This window comes from Nylanderia fulva, unplaced genomic scaffold (assembly GCF_048542155.1).
Source record: "Nylanderia fulva isolate GAGA-0341 unplaced genomic scaffold, ASM4854215v1 Scaffold17, whole genome shotgun sequence".
Lineage (NCBI taxonomy): Eukaryota > Metazoa > Arthropoda > Insecta > Hymenoptera > Formicidae > Nylanderia > Nylanderia fulva.
This window is the reverse complement of record NW_028189945.1, coordinates 4400221-4419252: the sequence shown is the minus strand read 5'-3', so window position 1 is coordinate 4419252 and position 19032 is coordinate 4400221. Positions and strand designations below refer to the sequence as shown.

The 19032-nt window shown below is 30.5% G+C and overlaps 1 protein-coding gene and 1 long non-coding RNA gene across 4 annotated transcripts; one reads left to right on the top strand and one right to left on the bottom strand.

Moving 5' to 3' along the window:
• Positions 1-1986: 1986 nt before the first annotated feature.
• Positions 1987-18995, top strand: LOC114944250 (facilitated trehalose transporter Tret1). Of its 3 annotated transcripts, none has more exons than XM_029320066.2 (9): positions 1987-2243; positions 5469-5644; positions 12391-12520; positions 12864-12999; positions 13943-14399; positions 14745-14994; positions 15198-15404; positions 15836-16028; positions 16250-18995. In XM_029320066.2, exons 2-9 carry the CDS (start codon positions 5625-5627, stop codon positions 16492-16494), a joined length of 1638 nt encoding a protein of 545 aa, XP_029175899.1. In that variant the 5' UTR covers positions 1987-2243; positions 5469-5624; the 3' UTR covers positions 16495-18995. The 3 variants fall into 3 exon arrangements, with proteins under 3 accessions (XP_029175899.1, XP_029175900.1, XP_029175898.1); XM_029320067.2 differs by lacking the exon at positions 1987-2243 and adding an exon at positions 4643-4693; XM_029320065.2 differs by lacking the exons at positions 1987-2243; positions 5469-5644 and adding an exon at positions 8460-8795.
• LOC114944251 (uncharacterized) lies at positions 2638-14420 on the bottom strand. Its single transcript, XR_014924409.1, has 2 exons — positions 14260-14420; positions 2638-2791 (listed from the first exon to the last, which is right to left on the bottom strand). It is a non-coding gene; the product is annotated as an uncharacterized LOC114944251 (long non-coding RNA).
• Positions 18996-19032: the final 37 nt, after the last annotated feature.

Genomic DNA, 19032 nt, shown 5'->3' with positions numbered 1-19032 from the left:
TCCAGTGTCTTTCCCAGATAGCACCATGTTTAAAATGCACGCATAAGTCATCATTAAGAAATCTTTAAGACATCTTTAAGAAATCTTGATATGATATCCCAAAGACATCTTGAAAACATCTTAAAAATGTCTTATGAGTGCATTTTGGACATGGTGCTATCTGGGTTGTGTCTACCTGAGTTTAACGACATTAATACAATTACATTATCGAATTTAGAATAATATTTTACTTAATCTTTCAGATTTCTTGATTAAATTTAATACAAAAATGTAATACTTTCATATAAAAATTTGCATAGCACAGAGTATCTGTAAAAATTTGCATAGCACAGAGTATTGTTTTTACGAATAGACATTTTGCATTTTTAATTCTTATGCAACAAGAAGCGTCATTAAAGTGTAACAAAATTGTTTTTCACATTCATAAATCTCGAAACTATAAGAATCTTAAGATTCTTATAGATTCTTAAGATTACGGTATCTATACGATATCGAGTATAGTTGATTCACAGGCACAAGAATTTCAAATGTGCGTTTGTACGATACGACACAATGTCATACAAACATTTTCTACTTCCTCATCGCTGATTACGCAAAGTGATAGATTAAAGATAATAGAACGACGATAGCAGGGTGGTGCGTTGGAACATGAATCATTAATTTTATACAGATCGATACAATCGGTATGACAATAATGAAATGCACAATCTTGTATAATGCCTTGTTGCCTTGGTAGATTATCACTTATATGTATGTATTTTTTTCATGTAAGTATATTTTTATTATTTTAAGACTTTGAAATAACTGACGATTACGAGAAATTGATTAATCTTAATTTAGTCTTATATATTGTTAAATATTAAAACATTTCTTCCTAATAGAAATTAACATCTATCATTCTTTTTTCACTTGTTGATCTTTAAACTATTTACTTTTTTTTACTAAATTATACTAATAAGTGTCGTATACTAATAAGTTATATTAAAATTCCGCAAATATATAACAAAACTGTCTAATTAAAATAAAATTAAAATAAATTGAATAATGTAAAATTAAAATAAATTATAATATAATTTTAATTTTGAAATTTTAATTTTAATTTAATTACAAAGATATTTGGAGTTGAATATTAACATGTTTTAGATTGAAATTTTGCCTAAAGATAATCTGTGTATAAAATAAAGATTGAGAGTTTTAGTCCGTAAATTTTTCAATATATTTTCAACATCAATAATTTCTCACAAAACAATCTTTCATAGAGTCGGTTCTAAACAAGTGAGTCATATAGATCACGAGTCGTTCTCATTTCTTTCCCAATTCTTTTGTGTGCTAACAAAAAAATGGAATTTTACTGGTTATAAAGAAAATAACAAAAGAATAAAAATAGAGATATAAATTATCGTCATCAATCTTTCAAAAAATATTTCACAATTTTAAATTAATAAATAAATATCAAAGTTACCGCGTCTTCCTATAAGTCTTTGTTATATCAAATATTGACGTCCTTTTTCTAAGATTCTCAAAATCATAAAATAACTACATAATTACGAGTTTAATAAAATGAATAAAATAAAATAATTTTGGTAATCGGATAACGTTTTGATATAAATTTATATTAGTTTTATATATCAATTCTTCATCTTAGACAATATCACATCCCAGATAGTACCATATCTAAAATGCACGCATAAATCATCATTAAGAAATCTTTAAGACATCTTTAAAAAATCTTATGATATGATATCCCAAAGACATCTTAAAAATATCTTAAAAATGACTTATGGGTGCATTTTGGACATGGTGCTATCTGGGATATAGTAAAGACCGACGCATAGGCCGAATTAGGAAGTAGGGCAGGGTCGGGATTGGTCGTCGTAGCATGACAACAGGGTCTGAGCAACCCTTAGAACCGATCACGCTGACGGATAATGTGTGCTGACGGTGCGTGAGCGCAAGTAGGGGAACGAGTCGACGAGGTTTTCAGATACTCAGGACTCAGTCGCCCACCGACCGCGGCGTCGAACAGAGGAAGCGGGTTCGTTTGCTGATCGATCCCGGATAGCGTCGCGTCAACTCTTTTTTTCCACGAGGAAAAGCCACGGAAAAGCGAGGGAAAGAGAAGTTCTTCACCTTTTCGACTGTTTCGGTTTAGCTGTTCTTCGCTCTAGTTCCTTGACCTTTACGAACAGTCACAGTGCACCCGGCAGGAGATCGATTCTCGGAGCAGGAGGAAGCTTGGCGAGGTGAGTGCTCTGTCAGACAGGGACTGTAGAGATTTTTGTGTAACTCAATAAATTATGGAACCTCATGGAACCTCAGAATCTCACGAGTCTCACGATTTTTAGAATGTATTGTAGATATTTTATTTTTAATTTAAATTTCAGATGTTTTTGTATTATTATTTAAATTGATTTATTTTCTGTTTATTTAATATTTGTATTATTGTTTTCTGGAAGAAGAACGGGGCTTGTATTATAATTTTTTAAATATATTTAAATCTCTACTGTCATCAATTGGCTCGTTGATGCATTATTATTTGCATATTATGGAGGAGAAAATAACTTTGTGTTTAAACTTTGGAGAGAGAAAAAGAAAAGAAATAAATGATAGCAAGTAATGGCAATCTAAAAAGTATACCTGTATGTGTTTATTTACTGCCAGTATTTCACGCTTTGTCAGGGCGTTGATCCGTTCTGGATCGATCGATCCTTTCGAGGTCTTAACCGGAAGCGTGCAAAGATGTCATTAAAATGTTCAATGTCAGAGCGATTCTTGAATTTCCGAGCTGCATCTGAAAATTTGTTCATCCAATCAGTACAATTATTTGCTGTGCTTTGTAAGATTAAATTAAAAAAATCTTTCGTCAAGTTGTCACAATAAAGTTTGCGAAGCAAATTTCATCATAATGTGAATATTTTATATAAATTAAAATTTTTATATCGAGATGATGGAATACAAATGTAAAAAGATCCTGCGAGACGTAGAAACGTAAGGAGATATCGATAGACGTGTTTAGTAAGTCAGCGGAAGTAGAAAACAAAGACGGCATGTTATCAGACCAGTGCGACTTATCGAGAGGAAGTTTAATTAATGTAGTACTCATTCATCGAGATACATCGATAATTCTATAAGATTTTATTAGATTTTAAAATTTATACAATTTTCTACTAAATGTTTACGTTTCGATGACAACAGAATTTTTTCGTGACAAAAATTTTTATTGTAAGCATTTTTCTGTGTCTATGCTTCTAACCATAAAACGTCAGCAAAATTCAAAGCTATAAATTATTTAAATCAAGCTGCATCATGAACTTCACACATTATTATTGACGTTGTGCAATTGCTTTCGCGTTGCAATAGACGATTTTTACAACCTTTATCTCGCGAAGTAATGTGTCACGAGAATCTCATAAAATAAGAATTTATTTTAGAATTGATCGCACCAGGATTGCTTATATCAAGTTTACACAAAGTCACTGTAGAGGCAAACATTTCATTATTATTAGCCTTTTTATTTATTTTCCTATTATCCGTTTTCGTATTATATTATTCACATTGCTTGACTCTTTGTTTCCTAATAATAACATCACAGATAAGTTTGTATTTAGAAGAATAACGTACGAAATTTTAACTAATTTGTATCTGCGAGTCACATTACAGTTAATAGCATTTAACTTGTAATTAAACTGTGCGCAAAATTGTTGACTATATAAGTCAAAATATTTAAATCTATAATGAAAAAAATGTTAATGGTTCGTGCTTATACAAAGAAATTATAAAACATAAACGAAACGTAAATATAAAAATATAATACACGTAATATTTCAAAATAAAATATATTAAAATATTTGTACATGCAAAAGAAAGAAACTGCTAATTAAATAAGATTAATCTGAATTTTTTATAATATTACTGCCAATTTTTTTTTTTAATTTTCGAGTTGTATATTGCTTCCAGTGAAAGACACTTTAAAAGCATCGCTTTCACAAACTAAGTGCCTATATTTTAGAAAACTTCTTAAATTGCGGAGGAAAATTGTATATTAATGTGACCTGACATTTGCCTCAGGAATTCGCATAATTTTCTCATATTTGCATCAATAAACTGCAACAAACCGAAGATCGTTCTTCGCGATAATTGTGCGATATAGCAAGCACTCATCCTTGTATTGCAACGAGCACGCATTTACCTATGAATGCCGACTAATTCTTTCCTCCTTTGCATGACGTAGTCGATAAGAAAAAAAAAAGAAGATTCGTGACGCTAAGATCATCGATAATTTTCGACTCTTTCATGCCATATCTTATCGCAAAAAATTGTATTGTTTACACAAAGTCCAATTTAACTAATATCCAATTTAAATATTAACAAAATTGAATAATACAATACTAATTAAAAATCATCATTAATTAGTGAACAAAATCGAACTTTATTACTTGAACAGCTAAATCATTTCTCTCTCTTTTTTGTTGTTTTATCCTCGTAAGCAATTTGATTCTTCACGCTGTCGGATTCTAGCACAAGCATCATTGATTCAATGATTTCTCGATTCCTTGATGCTCGCTCGGGTCATCGGGGGAAGTCATGCGGGATGAAAGTCGGGTGAAGCGCGCGCGAGTAATTTAGATGAAATCGCCGGTTATACGACTCGACGAGCTCGATTCTTCTGGAATCCTCTGGTAGTGATCGTTAGGTACCATCGAAGCCGTAGAAACGTTTGATAGCAAATCCACGCTCACGCGATCACGCTGTTTATTCGCCACGCACGTTGCGATGATACGGGTTTTATCGTGGATAAATACATACGAATGTTCGTAACGGAGAAAATAAATAATAGTAATCGGAAGACATCCTATAAGTTTTCTATTTTCATTTTATTTTGTCTCTGTTTAAAGTTAAAGATAACTGGCGAGGACAAGTGATAAAGCGCGTGAAAGATAAAGTTCTGTCAAAAATTGATGACAAATATGTATCGCGTTTTGTTTTGATTGTGAGGCGCAAGGAGAAAAATCGGTTTTGCGTCCGACAGAGAAAGTTATGCACGCAATGCCCTGACCACAAAATTGCTGTAACGCTCTGACCGAGATATCAGATAGTTTTATTGAAAATAAAGGACGAATGAGACAAATCGTTACTTATAGGAATCTGATTCATTCGCATCTAATTAATATCCAACGAAAAGGGAGATATTAAAAAAAAATGTGACTAAAACAGGGGAGAATTTCAGAGACAATAAATTTTATAAATATTTAATTATATATTAATATTATATAAATTTAATATATAAATATTAAATTATATTAATATTATATTAATTTAATATATAAATATTAAATTATATTAATATTGTATTAATTTAATATATAAATAGGTATTAAAATATTAATATTAATTTTATAAATATTCAATTATATTTTATACAGTGTTATATTGATCAAAATTCGAGTGACGTTATGACTTAATTTCAGGCTAAAAAATGTTGGCTAGTCAGGACAATATTGAGCAGAGTTGATGAAGACCTATTCCTGGAGAAACACTTAATTGATTAATAAGAGGAAAGAGAGGACACAGGAAACATATCGCTCGTTGATCAATAATAATTTGAGGGTGAGGCAAGAAAAACAATGGATCCTTACTCATTAAGGTAAATATTATACCTATATTAATTTATCGCGCTTACGTCAAAGAAATCGCAAACTAAGTACAAAAATTTGCGATTATATAACGAATGATATAATTGTTTTTTCGTATTTATAATAATAGAATAAAGATGAAAAAGAATAAGTACGATTCAATTTATTTTAAGTCATCTTCTTCGATTTATATGATTTTATGTTTAATATAAGCGCTTGGAAGAAAAATTCACAGAAAAATAAAATTGAATTAATTTTTTATGTTGTTGATGGTTTATTTGATTTTAATTGTGTACGAGAAATATTCCTTCAGATTTTTCGACAAAATGTATAAAGATGGAAGCATAATTTTTTTTCGAAACGTCTAAGAAATACGCAGACATTGAATAAATAAGCACATGAACCGTCTTCATAAATATCCATCAAATCTTCAAATAGCTTAGACTTTTTCTTTTCTCTTTGTCGAGACGATTCTTTCCTATTCATGAATGATACACAATACACATACAATAACGAAGATTTAGCTAAAGCCTACCCTATTATCTGCTGACAATGAGTCCTTTTTTTATTTCGGCATTACCTAAATTCTAAGGAATTTTAATTCTGTGTTAATTAAGCGCACAATTTAAAACATCTTTAAAGAAAGATTTTTTAAATTTCTTCGAATTTTTTTTCTCGCCATACACTTCTATTTCAGTATTTCGAAAAAATATATACGAATTAAACAATAAATACGTTGAACAATCTCTGAGAATTATGAAATTGTCAGAGTATGATTCCGAATCAAGATAAAAGATGATAAACATTTTAAAAACGTAGATGAGCGATTTTATGCCCGCGGGTATTTCAACAGGAAGAGATTTACATACATACTTATTCGAGGAACCAGTTTCGCAAATCATAAGTTGAACTACCTTTAATTTGGCAGATACTTACAAAGTCTGAAATTATATTTTGCAATTCTGGCGCATTTTTTGCAAATATACAAGCAGTTATTTGATATTTGCTCTTTTAAAATTATAAATTGTTGAAGTCTCTGTGATTGTACGGGACACGAAAAATCTTCCATGGAAGAAATGAGATAGTTTTTTAATAAAATGTTTTGCTGATTTTTTATTGTATTTAAATTAAATTAAACGTATTGAAAGGACATTCAAATTCGATTACTGAATTCGTTGACAACTTATTAAACATTATTTTATTTTATATTTTAAAGTTAGGAATAATCTCCTAACTCATTAACTGGATATCGTTTTTGATATCCAATGTATTTAAAATACAATTACGATAAAATAATAAGAGTAATTTTCTATAATCAGGACGAGTTGGTTAAAAAAAAAGCTCACGTACATATCAATATTGATATATATTCGATAGATATACTATTTTTCAATTTATATCAGCAACAGGTTTTTCAGGTCGTACTTGAAAGGAGGGCTCGCGAATGAATTACTTCGATCGATTGCCAATTAATCTTTGACCTCAAGTTATGCGTATGACGTTAGTAAAGCTCGTGACAAATTGTCTCTCGAATGTCGTAAGGATACTTGTAGACCTAAACAGACGCAAGAGAATTTGCAGATATTAGTTTCGTGTCAGAAGCACTCACGTGTCGCACTCGCATTTCGCTAACAAAGTGCGATCGATGAGGAAAAATGATAAAAGCAATCATTTCAACTTGATAATAATTCCTAATATTTGTTTCATATTTGTCATGAGAAAAGAACATTTCTACACGGTGATAATTTTCTCTTATTATCTTCTTATCATTTTCTCTATTTATCCTGAAAATCATGTTAATTGTGGAACAATATAGCAATGAAAGAATATTATAAGAGTTTCTTTGATCAATATTTACCACAATAAAAAATATTAATATGTGCACAGTAAAATTAATCGAACGATTTTATATCTTATTGTGATAGATATATTAATATTTTTTAACTTTACGTATCGCAATATCATTTTTTATGTAATTAAAAAGAAATGTGTGCTAATATACAAAGAGAATTTTATCTTAGAATTTACCCTGAAAATCATGATAATCGTGGGACAATATTTGTTTGGAAGAAATTCATAAGTTTCTGTAATTAATATTCACCAAAATAAAAAAAATTAATGCCATATCACAATAAGATATAAAATATGTTCGATTAATTTTATGTGCACAGTAAAATTTATCATGTTCATATTAATATTTTTGATTGTGGTAAATAATAATCAGAGAAACTCTTATAAAATACCATATTATCCCACGATTACTATGATTTTCAGAGTAAATTCTAAGAAAAAATTCTCTCTGTACACAAGTAATTTTAAGATCGCCGCACTTGACATAAGGAATACGCGACATGAAATAGTTTGCGATGATGTAAGTTGCGCGTGATGGTCGCATGAGAAATGATCATTCTGAATCGAAATGCAAGGAAGTTGCATTACGAAGTCTTTTTTTTATGCAAACGTTTCATCACAAACAGATTTGATGACAATTCTTTTCTTAAATTTGATTATATGCAGTTATATAGTTTATCACGACAGGGTATAAACACTAAAGATAATATAGTAAAATGATAATGCAGAATAAAATATCTTGAATCTTATCGAGAACATGCTTACCCGGAACTTTTTTGATAATATTTTCATGGAATTAAATTCATTATAAGCGATTTGAAGATGTTATCGATGATGCTTATAATGACGTTATTATAATATTCATAGAATGGTTTCCCAGACAGCACCAATCCCAATAACATTTTTGCATAAGATATCTTTAAGATGTCTTTTCGATATCATATCACAAGATTTCTTAAAGCTGTCTTAAAGATTTTTTAATATCTTATGCGTCACGTTTAGACTTGGTGCTGTCTGAGTTATTTGTAGATATACTTATACGTCTATAGCTAAATATTTTTTTTTATCTCGAGTACTTCGATTTTTTGCAATATATTAATTTCGAATAAAACATAATGGTAACAAAAAATTGTTTCTCGAATATATCGATGATTTGTCCGCCCGCGATTATTATTATGTCACGATAGTATTGTGCTTTATTGAATCAGAGCCAAGGTTAACGTCGAGAGTGGTTACGAGTTCAACGCGTCTACTTTTAGCGACGTAGCCTTAGGACACTCTCATGAAGAATCCTTCGATCGGCAGTAGCAGGTGATTTGTGATTCGGAACCCGCACGGAATAATAAACGGGTCTATTGTACCCGTTAATAATAATAAAAAGAAAAAAACACAGTTAATAATATATATCGCCTATCGCTGAAGAGTTGAACGGAAAGGAATACGGAACATATTTATAATTAGTCTCGCGAGTGAATATGTCCTCAATAACACGCAAAATACCGTGTAGTAGTCAGCCACAGCAATTAACTTGACAACATGTAGCGAAGTGAAATAACTACTCTCCGCCTATCGTTCGTATGAGAAATGTCAAATGTAAGTGCGCGTGCGATCGTACGAATGTAGCTGTCAAAGAAGTGGAGTAAAATATTTAAATGCGCACGCCCGATGAGTAAAGACTGACATAATGGAATAAAGCATCACATATATCCGCGAGCAAATATGTATATCGGATAGAATCGTTACTGCAAGAGTCGGTAATTTAAATAATTTACTTATGTCTGTGTGTGCCACGTGTGCTTTTGTATATATCTTGCGAAAAACCTCATATTGTGCGCCTTAACTTACAATTAGTACGACTAGTCGGGATATGTAGGTGGAAGAACAAAAAAATAAATAATGAATAATAAATGTTGCGTCCTGTTCTTCTCTTCACTTTGGCGAACAAAATTAGAAAAATGACTGAATCTCTAATACATTATTCGTAAAAAATGCATGATTTGAGAAATGAAAATCTGCGAATAATTTATCTTGCGGAGATCTTAGATTCGACTGAGAGGCTTGTCTTATTTTTGACGAATAGAAAATAATAATATAAATATTTGAATTTTTTATTCTAATTTTTTAAATAATTATATTATATATAAAATCATTTATATAAATGAGAGAAAGTTCAATATTAAATTTTGAGATGCTTTTACTTAATATTTTGCACTTTTCGTATGATATTTGAAGAAGTTACATGTGACCTTAGCAGAAATAGATTTTTGGCAAAGAAAGAAATAACAGCTTGTTATTTTCTAATAAACTTGTAATCGTTTCGAGAAAGGACGTCTGAAAAATATACATTTCGAAAATCATCGCATTTTCTGAGGTAACTGTATAACGATTGCAAAAAATGATTGAGGACTTATTATTGCATCTGTCCGTGCGGATTTCATAAGAATCTCGTATAATCGCGCATCGAATTTCATAAGAATATAATAATTTTATTCTCATCAGATAAGTGAAAGAAATGACCATGAAGATGCAATACACACAAAATTCCGAATTATTAATCTTTTTCATATGTCAATTAGCTGTAAACACTTTATAGCAAGTATTGCAAAATTTGCCACCCACGTTTATGACACAATTAGAAACCTAAAAAAAAGGGTTTCGCGTAGATTGTTTTGAGAGATCACAAATAACACAGTAATATTATATAATCAATTAAATTGTCAAATATAATACAATAATTAGAGGCTAAATTTTTAGTAAGAAATATATCTAAAAGTATATGTATATACTTTTAATAGAGTCGTTAAATTGTAATCTGTTTGTCTTATTAGAGCTATTATAAGAAACTACGAATAGTTTCAATGAGTGGAGTGTTTGACACTACATATCAACTAACGCGCATTAATTCATTAAACACGTAATCGTATCTAACCAAGATCATCCAATTTATTTTTAGCCCAGAATAAACACAATCGTCTGTTCAACGAGAACGTTTTAGACGCTTCGTTGTATCGAATTAATTAATCATTAACCAAGTGTCTGTGTGAATAGAGTTATAACAACAAAAAACACAGATTTACATCTATTTAAAAAACTGTATACATTACACATTTCATCATAAAAACCTCACGATTTATGTAAATTACACATATGCGAAATATTTATTTATATTAAATATTTCGCATATAAAAAAATTTATAATAAAATAACAACTTTTTTCACAAGATTTTTGACTAAATTACAAGACATGTCCACATAAAGTTGCCAATATAAAAACGATATATAAATTTATTGCAATAAATCAGATCTGATAATAAATAAAATACGATGCAGCAACGCGTTCGATAACCGATCCACGTGATGTCATTGTTATGCAAAATAATATCGTCTGGAAATTATTGTATTTTGGCTCGCATTTAGACAGCACAACCAGCGCCTCTCTTTTTCATGATAATTATTTAATTACTAATTACTTTCTCTGAACTTATACGCAGACATTTAAACAATATCACGTTGTAAATTAAAAACTTATATTTTTTATAAAAAAGATCAAATCATAATCGATAGTGAATTATTTATTTTATAAATATACTTTTGTGTCACTTGTATTTTACGTCATGATAATTTGTTCTCAATAATTTTTTCAAATTATCGATTTATATAAAAAAGTTATTATTGATATAATAAATAAAAAAAGAAAAATAAATAAATAAATAAAATATTTATTGCAGACACAATATGACATCAATGCCATTTATATTTAATTATACATATTATATTTGTATTTGTAATTGTATTTAAAAATATAAATTATTGTCTATATTTCGGATAAACTTAGTTTTCGTAACTCCTATAATATATAGATGTTAAATTCAGCGATTTATGAAAATTAATACGAGGAAAGAAATCAAAAAATTTGATAAATATTTTTATTTACTTAATATAATCATGCTTCTCAAAATAATGCGACTTTTGTATGTGATGCTACAAATAAAAAATTGTTAAGAAAAATATAACGCTCATATTGCGTGTAATTTTATATCGAGATTTCGATATTTTCGATCTACAAAAATTATGTGATAAAAATAAGGCCAACTTATCGAGCTGAATATTCGAGATGTTCAGTCAACTACCATTTATTACATGTATAAATTATGAAACTACAGTCATTATATTAAAACTAACGCAAATTACAATCGTATATATTATCGTATATAGTATCGCTCGATAAGTTGGCCTTATTTTTATCACTTTGTTTTCAATATACGAGCGACAATTTGTATTAATTTACAAAAATTATATTATTAATCGGATCAGATAATAAAGAATATCATTATATAATACGAATTTGCTCTCTTTTCTGTATTTTACTTTTAATACACACTATATATTAATTACAATGCAACTATAAAATAAAATCATTGTATGTTTCTGCAATAAATTATTAATCGCGCATTATGCTATAATGATAAAAATGTTTATATTAAGTCATTAAGTTTAAGTGTTCTTTATTGTAAATATTTTGATTGTTATATACATGATAACACGCCCGAATTGAAATTCAACTTTGAATTTATAGCATCGTTACCGATGGCGCGTTTCGACATACGAATTTATTGTGAACTCAAAGTTTACAATCGATGCAATAAATATTTATAAAACGTTATTTAAAAAACACGTGATAAGACCAGGTGACATTCGCCGCGTCGTCACTTTAATAGTATGCATAGAAACGTCGAACAAACAATTGCAGCAAACGATCGCTGTATAAAAATTACAACAATGAGTTCGAAAGAATCGTGGTAGATCGTAAAGAAATGACAGTGAAATATTCACACCAGTGCAACGTATTATTTATCATGTTATTTATCGTTCGGTTTATTTGACGCATTGATGACGAATGTTTCAGCGTGGAGCGAGAGGCTTCGAAGAATATCGAGGAAAACGAGCGAGAGTGCTTCAAAGATGCGATCGTTTCAAGCAGAAGCCTCAACAAAGGTTTCGTCGAGCCGACGAATCTTAAAAATGCCATTCGAGAGGTATCTGCGAGGGATAATTATTCCTATTTTTATTTTATAGCAATAACCTGTTTTCGACGCAAACGTAAAATTTTTCCGAAACTTTATTTTTCCATCGAATAACGTTCAATCTCTCTTCTCTTCTTTAACCAATAAATTAAATTTAAAATAACGTTTTTATATTTTAATTAAAAACTTAAATAATATATATGAATAATTTATCAACATATTTAACAGATATCATAATATATGAGATAGAAAAAATTACAGATAAAAAAGCGATGATCGAAAGAGTAAAAAAATAGTGAGTCTCGCGAGGTATTTATTATGCGGAAACTATACTGTCGGCTTTGAACCTTTGTAGATTGTCGCGTGCATCGTCGCGGCATCTTTCCACATAGCAGTAGGTCTTACTATGGCATATTCAGCAACTCTCATTCCTCATCTCGAGAAGAAAGATGCGGAGCTGTATGCCACGAGAGAGCAGACTTCCTGGATAGGTAAGATTGCACGAATACGTAGCACAGCAATAATGATAATTAAGCATTATTCTGCCTCAAGGAGATTACGCATATTTTATAATTATTTATAATTATAATTATAATTATATTATAAATATATAATTATAATTATGATTATTTATATTATAATATATATTATATTATAATATAAATAATCATAATTATAATTATTTATAATTATAATTTTATAATTATTTTATAATATTTTAATTACGAATTGCAATAAATACTGAATTACCTCGTCATATCCGCGAATAATACGATTTGCGCTGATAGTTTCTCGAAATGATACGAAGCAATTAATTTTAATTTTTACGATACTGGAAACATTCCCCAAAAAATGTATATACTGTAAATATGTAATCAGATTTTGCGTAGTCATTATTGATAATATTGATAAGTGACTGCCTCTTTTATCGATAAAATATCGTCATGAGAACTTACGTAAAATTACGTAAAAAGTTATTGCAATTATCAGAGAAGAATCACGTGCGTGTGTGTCTGCTGTTTGATCGACGCGCTCGATCAAATTTCGTGCTTTGATTAAATTTGCGTTACGCAATTCAATCAATTTGCGCCCATCCGTATCGCAATCTTCGCACAACACGTGGACATTTACTGTCTTCGTGCTACACGCATGCTTTTAATCTAGAAAACCGATAATTGTTGTTGGCAATTCTAATAAGATTTTTATATTATCGCGATAATAATATAAAATTTTATTCTAAAGCATTATAAATAAAAATTGAAATTCGCAAAAGACTGCGATTAAAATGCGGGGAGAAATACAGATTTTTATATAAAATGGAAATGTGTATGCAAGGGTGCAAATCTAAATAAAATCAGACAAATCAAATAACAAATAAATAAGACGCACAAGATCAGAGAAAGCAAAAAATTCGATCGATCCGACTTGTTTCAGCCAGCCTGGTCGTGATTTGCGCGCCTTTTGGCGCCCTGTTGGGAGGCTTCCTGATGGAGACGATGGGTCGATTGAGGACCCTGCAGATCGGCGCGATTCCCAGCGTAATCGGCTGGGTGCTTATTGCCTGTTCGACGAACATACCGATGTTGCTGGTCGGTCGTTTGCTGTCCGGGATGTCAACCGCCCTGGCAACCTCGCCGGCGATTGTCTACATCACCGAGGTGGCCAGACCGGAACTACGTGGTTCATTGATCTCGTTCGGACCGACGCTGGCATCGTTCGGGATGTTATTGTCTTACTTAAAGGGTGCTTACCTAGATTGGCGACTAGTTGCCTGGCTCAGCATCATCTACTCGATTGTGCCGATTATTATGGTGCAATTCTGGGTGCCGGAATCGCCCGTCTGGCTCGTCTCGAAAGGGCGCATCGATGATGCCAAAAAGTCCCTGGAATGGTAAATCCATATTAAGCAAAGTTCATGAGATTCCTTACATTACTTCAAACAATATAGGTCATAAATAAGTATAAATTGTAATAATTAATTACAGTGATGAATTATTAATTATTAAGATAATATTAAAGTAGGACATCGATGAAATTTTAACTTTGTAATTAAATATTGCAAATTGACATATGTAATGAGAAACTTTGTAAAACTTGGTAATATTATTGATATTCGCAGTAGAAAAAATATTATTCGCAATAAACTTGCAAGATTTTAATCTCCGTGCAATGTTTCTATTTTTATCGCGTGCACGCATGTATAAATGATTAGTGACTCTATAATTTGTCGGTCTAGGCTTTACAAGAACGAGACGTCGCAAGGCAAAATGTCAGTGGTCGAGGCACAATTTACCACTATTATGAAAGAGAATGAAATTAAATTGAATGAGCAACGGCGGAGTAAACATGGCAATGCGTCGAATAAATTGCGAGGATTTTTAAAACCGACCGGATGGAAACCAATGGCGATACTCTTCTTGCTATTTTCATTTCAGCAGTTCTCCGGAATTTATATTACATTGTTTTATGCAGTGACTTGGTTTCAGGTAATCAAATATATTCCTTTTATATACATAATAAATTTAAATATTTAATTTTTTCTCTTTTATATGTTCCAAAAGATATATTCAATTTATAGTGATTTTTACAAATAGAAATATTTGGTTATCATCGATAATTGATTTATATGAATTGATGATAGTGTCAAAAGAGATAGTATGAGGAATATTATTAAATCTTTGATTTATAGGAAGTGGACGCGGGTGTGAACGAATATTTGGCATCGATTTTGGTGGGCCTGACGCGTTTTCTCTGCTCTATGGTGAACACTTGGCTATTAAGACGATACAAGAGACGACCGTTGTGTATAATTTCATCCTTCGGGATGGCGATATGCATGATTGTTTCCGGTTATTTCTCGTTGAACATCAAAAATGGCGATCGCAGCGGTTATTGGGTAAGTTTCACGATTAAACTACTACAAACTTGATATAATATATATATATATATATATATATATGGCTTTATTTTAAATTCAATTTTCAATCTTATACAGAGAGAATTTTTTCTTAGAACTTACCTTGAAAATCATAGTAATCGTGGAACAATATTGGCATTGAAAGAATTTTATGAGTTTCTCTGATTAATATTTTTTTACCATATAATAAAAAATATTAATATCTACCACAAGATATAAAATATATATTCGATTAATTTTATTGCACATCTTATTTTTTATTTCTTGTAAATATTATCAGAGAAACTTTTATAAAATTCTTCCAAAAAACAAATATATTATCCCACAATTACCATGATTTTCAGGGTAAATTCTAAGAGAAAATTCTCTCCGTGTAAAGACATGCAAAAAAGTGATTTCGATGTTCGCAGGTGCCGGTGCTCTGTCTGTTACTTTACGTGTGCACGTCGATGGTCGGGATGCTGACTATTCCCTGGACCATGACGGCGGAATTGTTCCCGACCGAAATCCGCGGGATCGCTCATTCCATTAGTTATTCCATGGCAAACGTGCTCATGTTCGCCGCGTTGCAGAGCTATCGAAGTTTGCAAGCTTTCCTGGGAGGTACGTGACATTTCGATTATTCAATTATATTCTTATCTGTGACGACATCCGATTAGATTATTATTTTAATATTTTTTGTTCAATTCTATTTATAACCTTGACATTACTATCGTTTAATCCAGTTTGAACGTTTTCGATGATAAAAATTAGGCAAAAAATCTTTTTCATATCTCAAAGCGATAAAGCGAAATCCTATATTAAGGAAATTGCTTTTTATTAAGGATCATATGCAGTACAATGGTTTTTCGCCGCTGTTTCCGTCGGCGCGGCTGTCTTTGTATGGTTGATGCTGCCGGAGACGCATGGGAAGAAGCTGTCAGAGATCGAGGAGTACTTTCACAATAATTTCCTGGCCTTGGGAGCAGAGACGAACAAGAAAAAGCAACGAGCTAAGAGAAGAGCCCAGGAAAAGACAAAATCGCCGGCGACCGAGCCGCTCAACCCGAAAACCGTGCAAAACGTTTAAGATCTTTTACCCCTCTTTCCTTTTCGCGATCTACGAATTTTGTATATTAATACAGAGTTCGAGCGGTCTTATAGAGAAAGTGACCAAAGTATTATATATCCGTGCTAGTAGCCTCGATTCTTATACACGACCAATTTTTTAATCACGTTGCTGTGCATTGAACTGTGCGCACGGGATATATTTTATGATCGCGTATAAAATGCAGGTCATTTTGATACTAATGATAGTAGAATTCAATGTTCGATGTGAGTCGCATTTAGCAAAAAATATCCGGCGAGAATGTTCGGAAAAATATTTTATAGAAGAACGAGAAGTAAAGAATGAAGTGTGAGAAGTAATACATTTTTTGCTTTTAATATATTTTCTTATAATGTATTTAATATTTATTTTATTGGTCATTTTATATCGGTCAGTAATTTTAATTTTAATATTTAAGAAATATTTAATATTTATTCTAAATTTAATACTTAAACGATAGAAATGAGTGTTGTTTGATGAAAAAAAATTTGATTCAATCTAAATCATAAATTTAATATTATAGATTTACTATTTTATCTTTGACAACGCGGATTATCATTATTATAATGTGTACGATAAAAAAACGAAGATGAATCATATCAAATGTTTCTCCGATAACCGTGTTTCTCGTCGGATTGAAGCTGATAACGCACGTCGAAATATATAATGTTATATAACGAGAGAGAAAGGGAGAGAAAAGAGAATCGCGGGAAGTACGCGACAGTATTTTGCAATTTGCAAAAATATATATATGTTCCAAGAAATATATATGTCCACGCATAGTGCCTCTCCATTTCTTTTTTTTTTTGTTTTTTTTTTCCTATCAAGATTTCACGCGAGAAAATCATCGTTACAGTATTATATCGATCTGATGTCGCGTAGATAGCTAAATAGATTATTGTTATATAATAATTTTATAGATCGCGCCATAGATTCTTTAGTTTCTTTTAAACGATGTTATCACTCCGGTCGCGTATCATTTTTTCACAGTAGCATAACTGCGATACAAAAACAAAATAGATATAGAAAAAAATAATAAATGATATAAAAAAAAATATATATATAATACGTGTCAAACACATAAGTACGGTATATAAATGCCGCAATAATTGCAATTGTGTTGCTAAACTCTCGCATTCCGTAAAAAATCAAGAGTATATAGCGATGGACTTGCAATAAATTTCTTGAACAAATCGAGCAATTTCTTTGCGAAATCGAGTTACACAAACTTGCTGTGTCTGCGAAAGCGAATGGAAATTTGCGAGGACGCTGGAAAATGAATTAATCAATTATACCTAATTATAATTTGCTCGATTTCGATCATATCTGTCCACATATGGCAGTTGTTTACTTAAAGCAAACACTTAAGCTATGCTCGGGGAATACTTAATTTAGCGTATTAAAAACTATTTAGACGGATTGTATTTGAAAAAAAAATTAATCATAAAGCCATCATAAAAACGTTGCAAAAACTTGTTCAAAATTTTTGTTCTATTAATTTATTGTTTTTGTATCTATTGATTTGAATGGCAAACAACGATGCAAATATAATTTTGCGCCTTTTATTCAAATTTAAATAATTAGATATGTAATTAAAATTTTAAATAAATCATTTCATAATTATCTATTCTAGAGTGTAATTAATCAGTAGATTATTTAAAAAATATTATATGTATCAACTAATAGATAATAATTAAAAATGCATCACTTTATATTATCAATTGGTCATAACATTTTACTTGTTCCGTCTAAATAGATTTCGAAATGTAGTGTCTGATTACAAAAATCCGCGACAAACGATAAATATATTCGTCAATTCACAAAGATTGATCGAGTTTTATTTTTTATATCTCGAAATATTTTATAACTAATAGATTATCACAGTAAATAAACCTTCCATAATTTTCGTATTGACGACTCGATGTCGTTCGTCGCGATTTTACGCAAGACACATTTCACCTTCGATTAATCGATCGGTTTCATCGATGTTGTGATCAAATGTTCGATTATTAATGAGAATTCTCATTCAGATAATAAAAGAAGTTAAGCTCGATGCAGCCGGCCATCAACAAATGTACTTTTATCACATGTGATATCGTTTATTTTCTTGTTTCTGTTTTTCGTGAAAATGAATAAATTATTGAAATATTCAATTTATTTTATGGCTAAGAATGTAGTAAAGTATTGTTTTTTGTGTAATTGTAATTGCGCGAAAAGAATGACTTATAAAATATTTTGCGAAGAGAAGATTCTTTACAAGTAGTGAATAAATTTGTATCAAGAGTTCGATTACTGAAAGATCGGCGGAACTATTACGACGAATAAATTTAGAAAATTCATGTATTTTTTCTGCGTTTCGCTACTCTTTTTCATGTGATCAAAATAATATTTATGTCAATATATTTTGTATCGTTATACAAGCTTTTACTATAATATACACATGATGCCAGTGTAAAGTTTATTGAATAAAGCGATTGTAATTATTTTCCTACTTTGTTTTTACATTATAATCAGATAAAT

What these genes read in the sequence shown, in the direction of transcription:
- LOC114944250 (XM_029320065.2), top strand. Translation starts at nt 8,767, where the DNA reads ATGAAGAATCCTTCGATCGGCAGTAGCAG. An exon ending in GCCAAAAAGTCCCTGGAATG is followed by an intron (nt 14,400 to 14,744) that starts GTAAATCCATAT and finishes TTGTCGGTCTAG; the next exon opens with GCTTTACAAGAACGAGACGT. An exon ending in ATGCAGTGACTTGGTTTCAG is followed by an intron (nt 14,995 to 15,197) that starts GTAATCAAATAT and finishes TTTGATTTATAG; the next exon opens with GAAGTGGACGCGGGTGTGAA.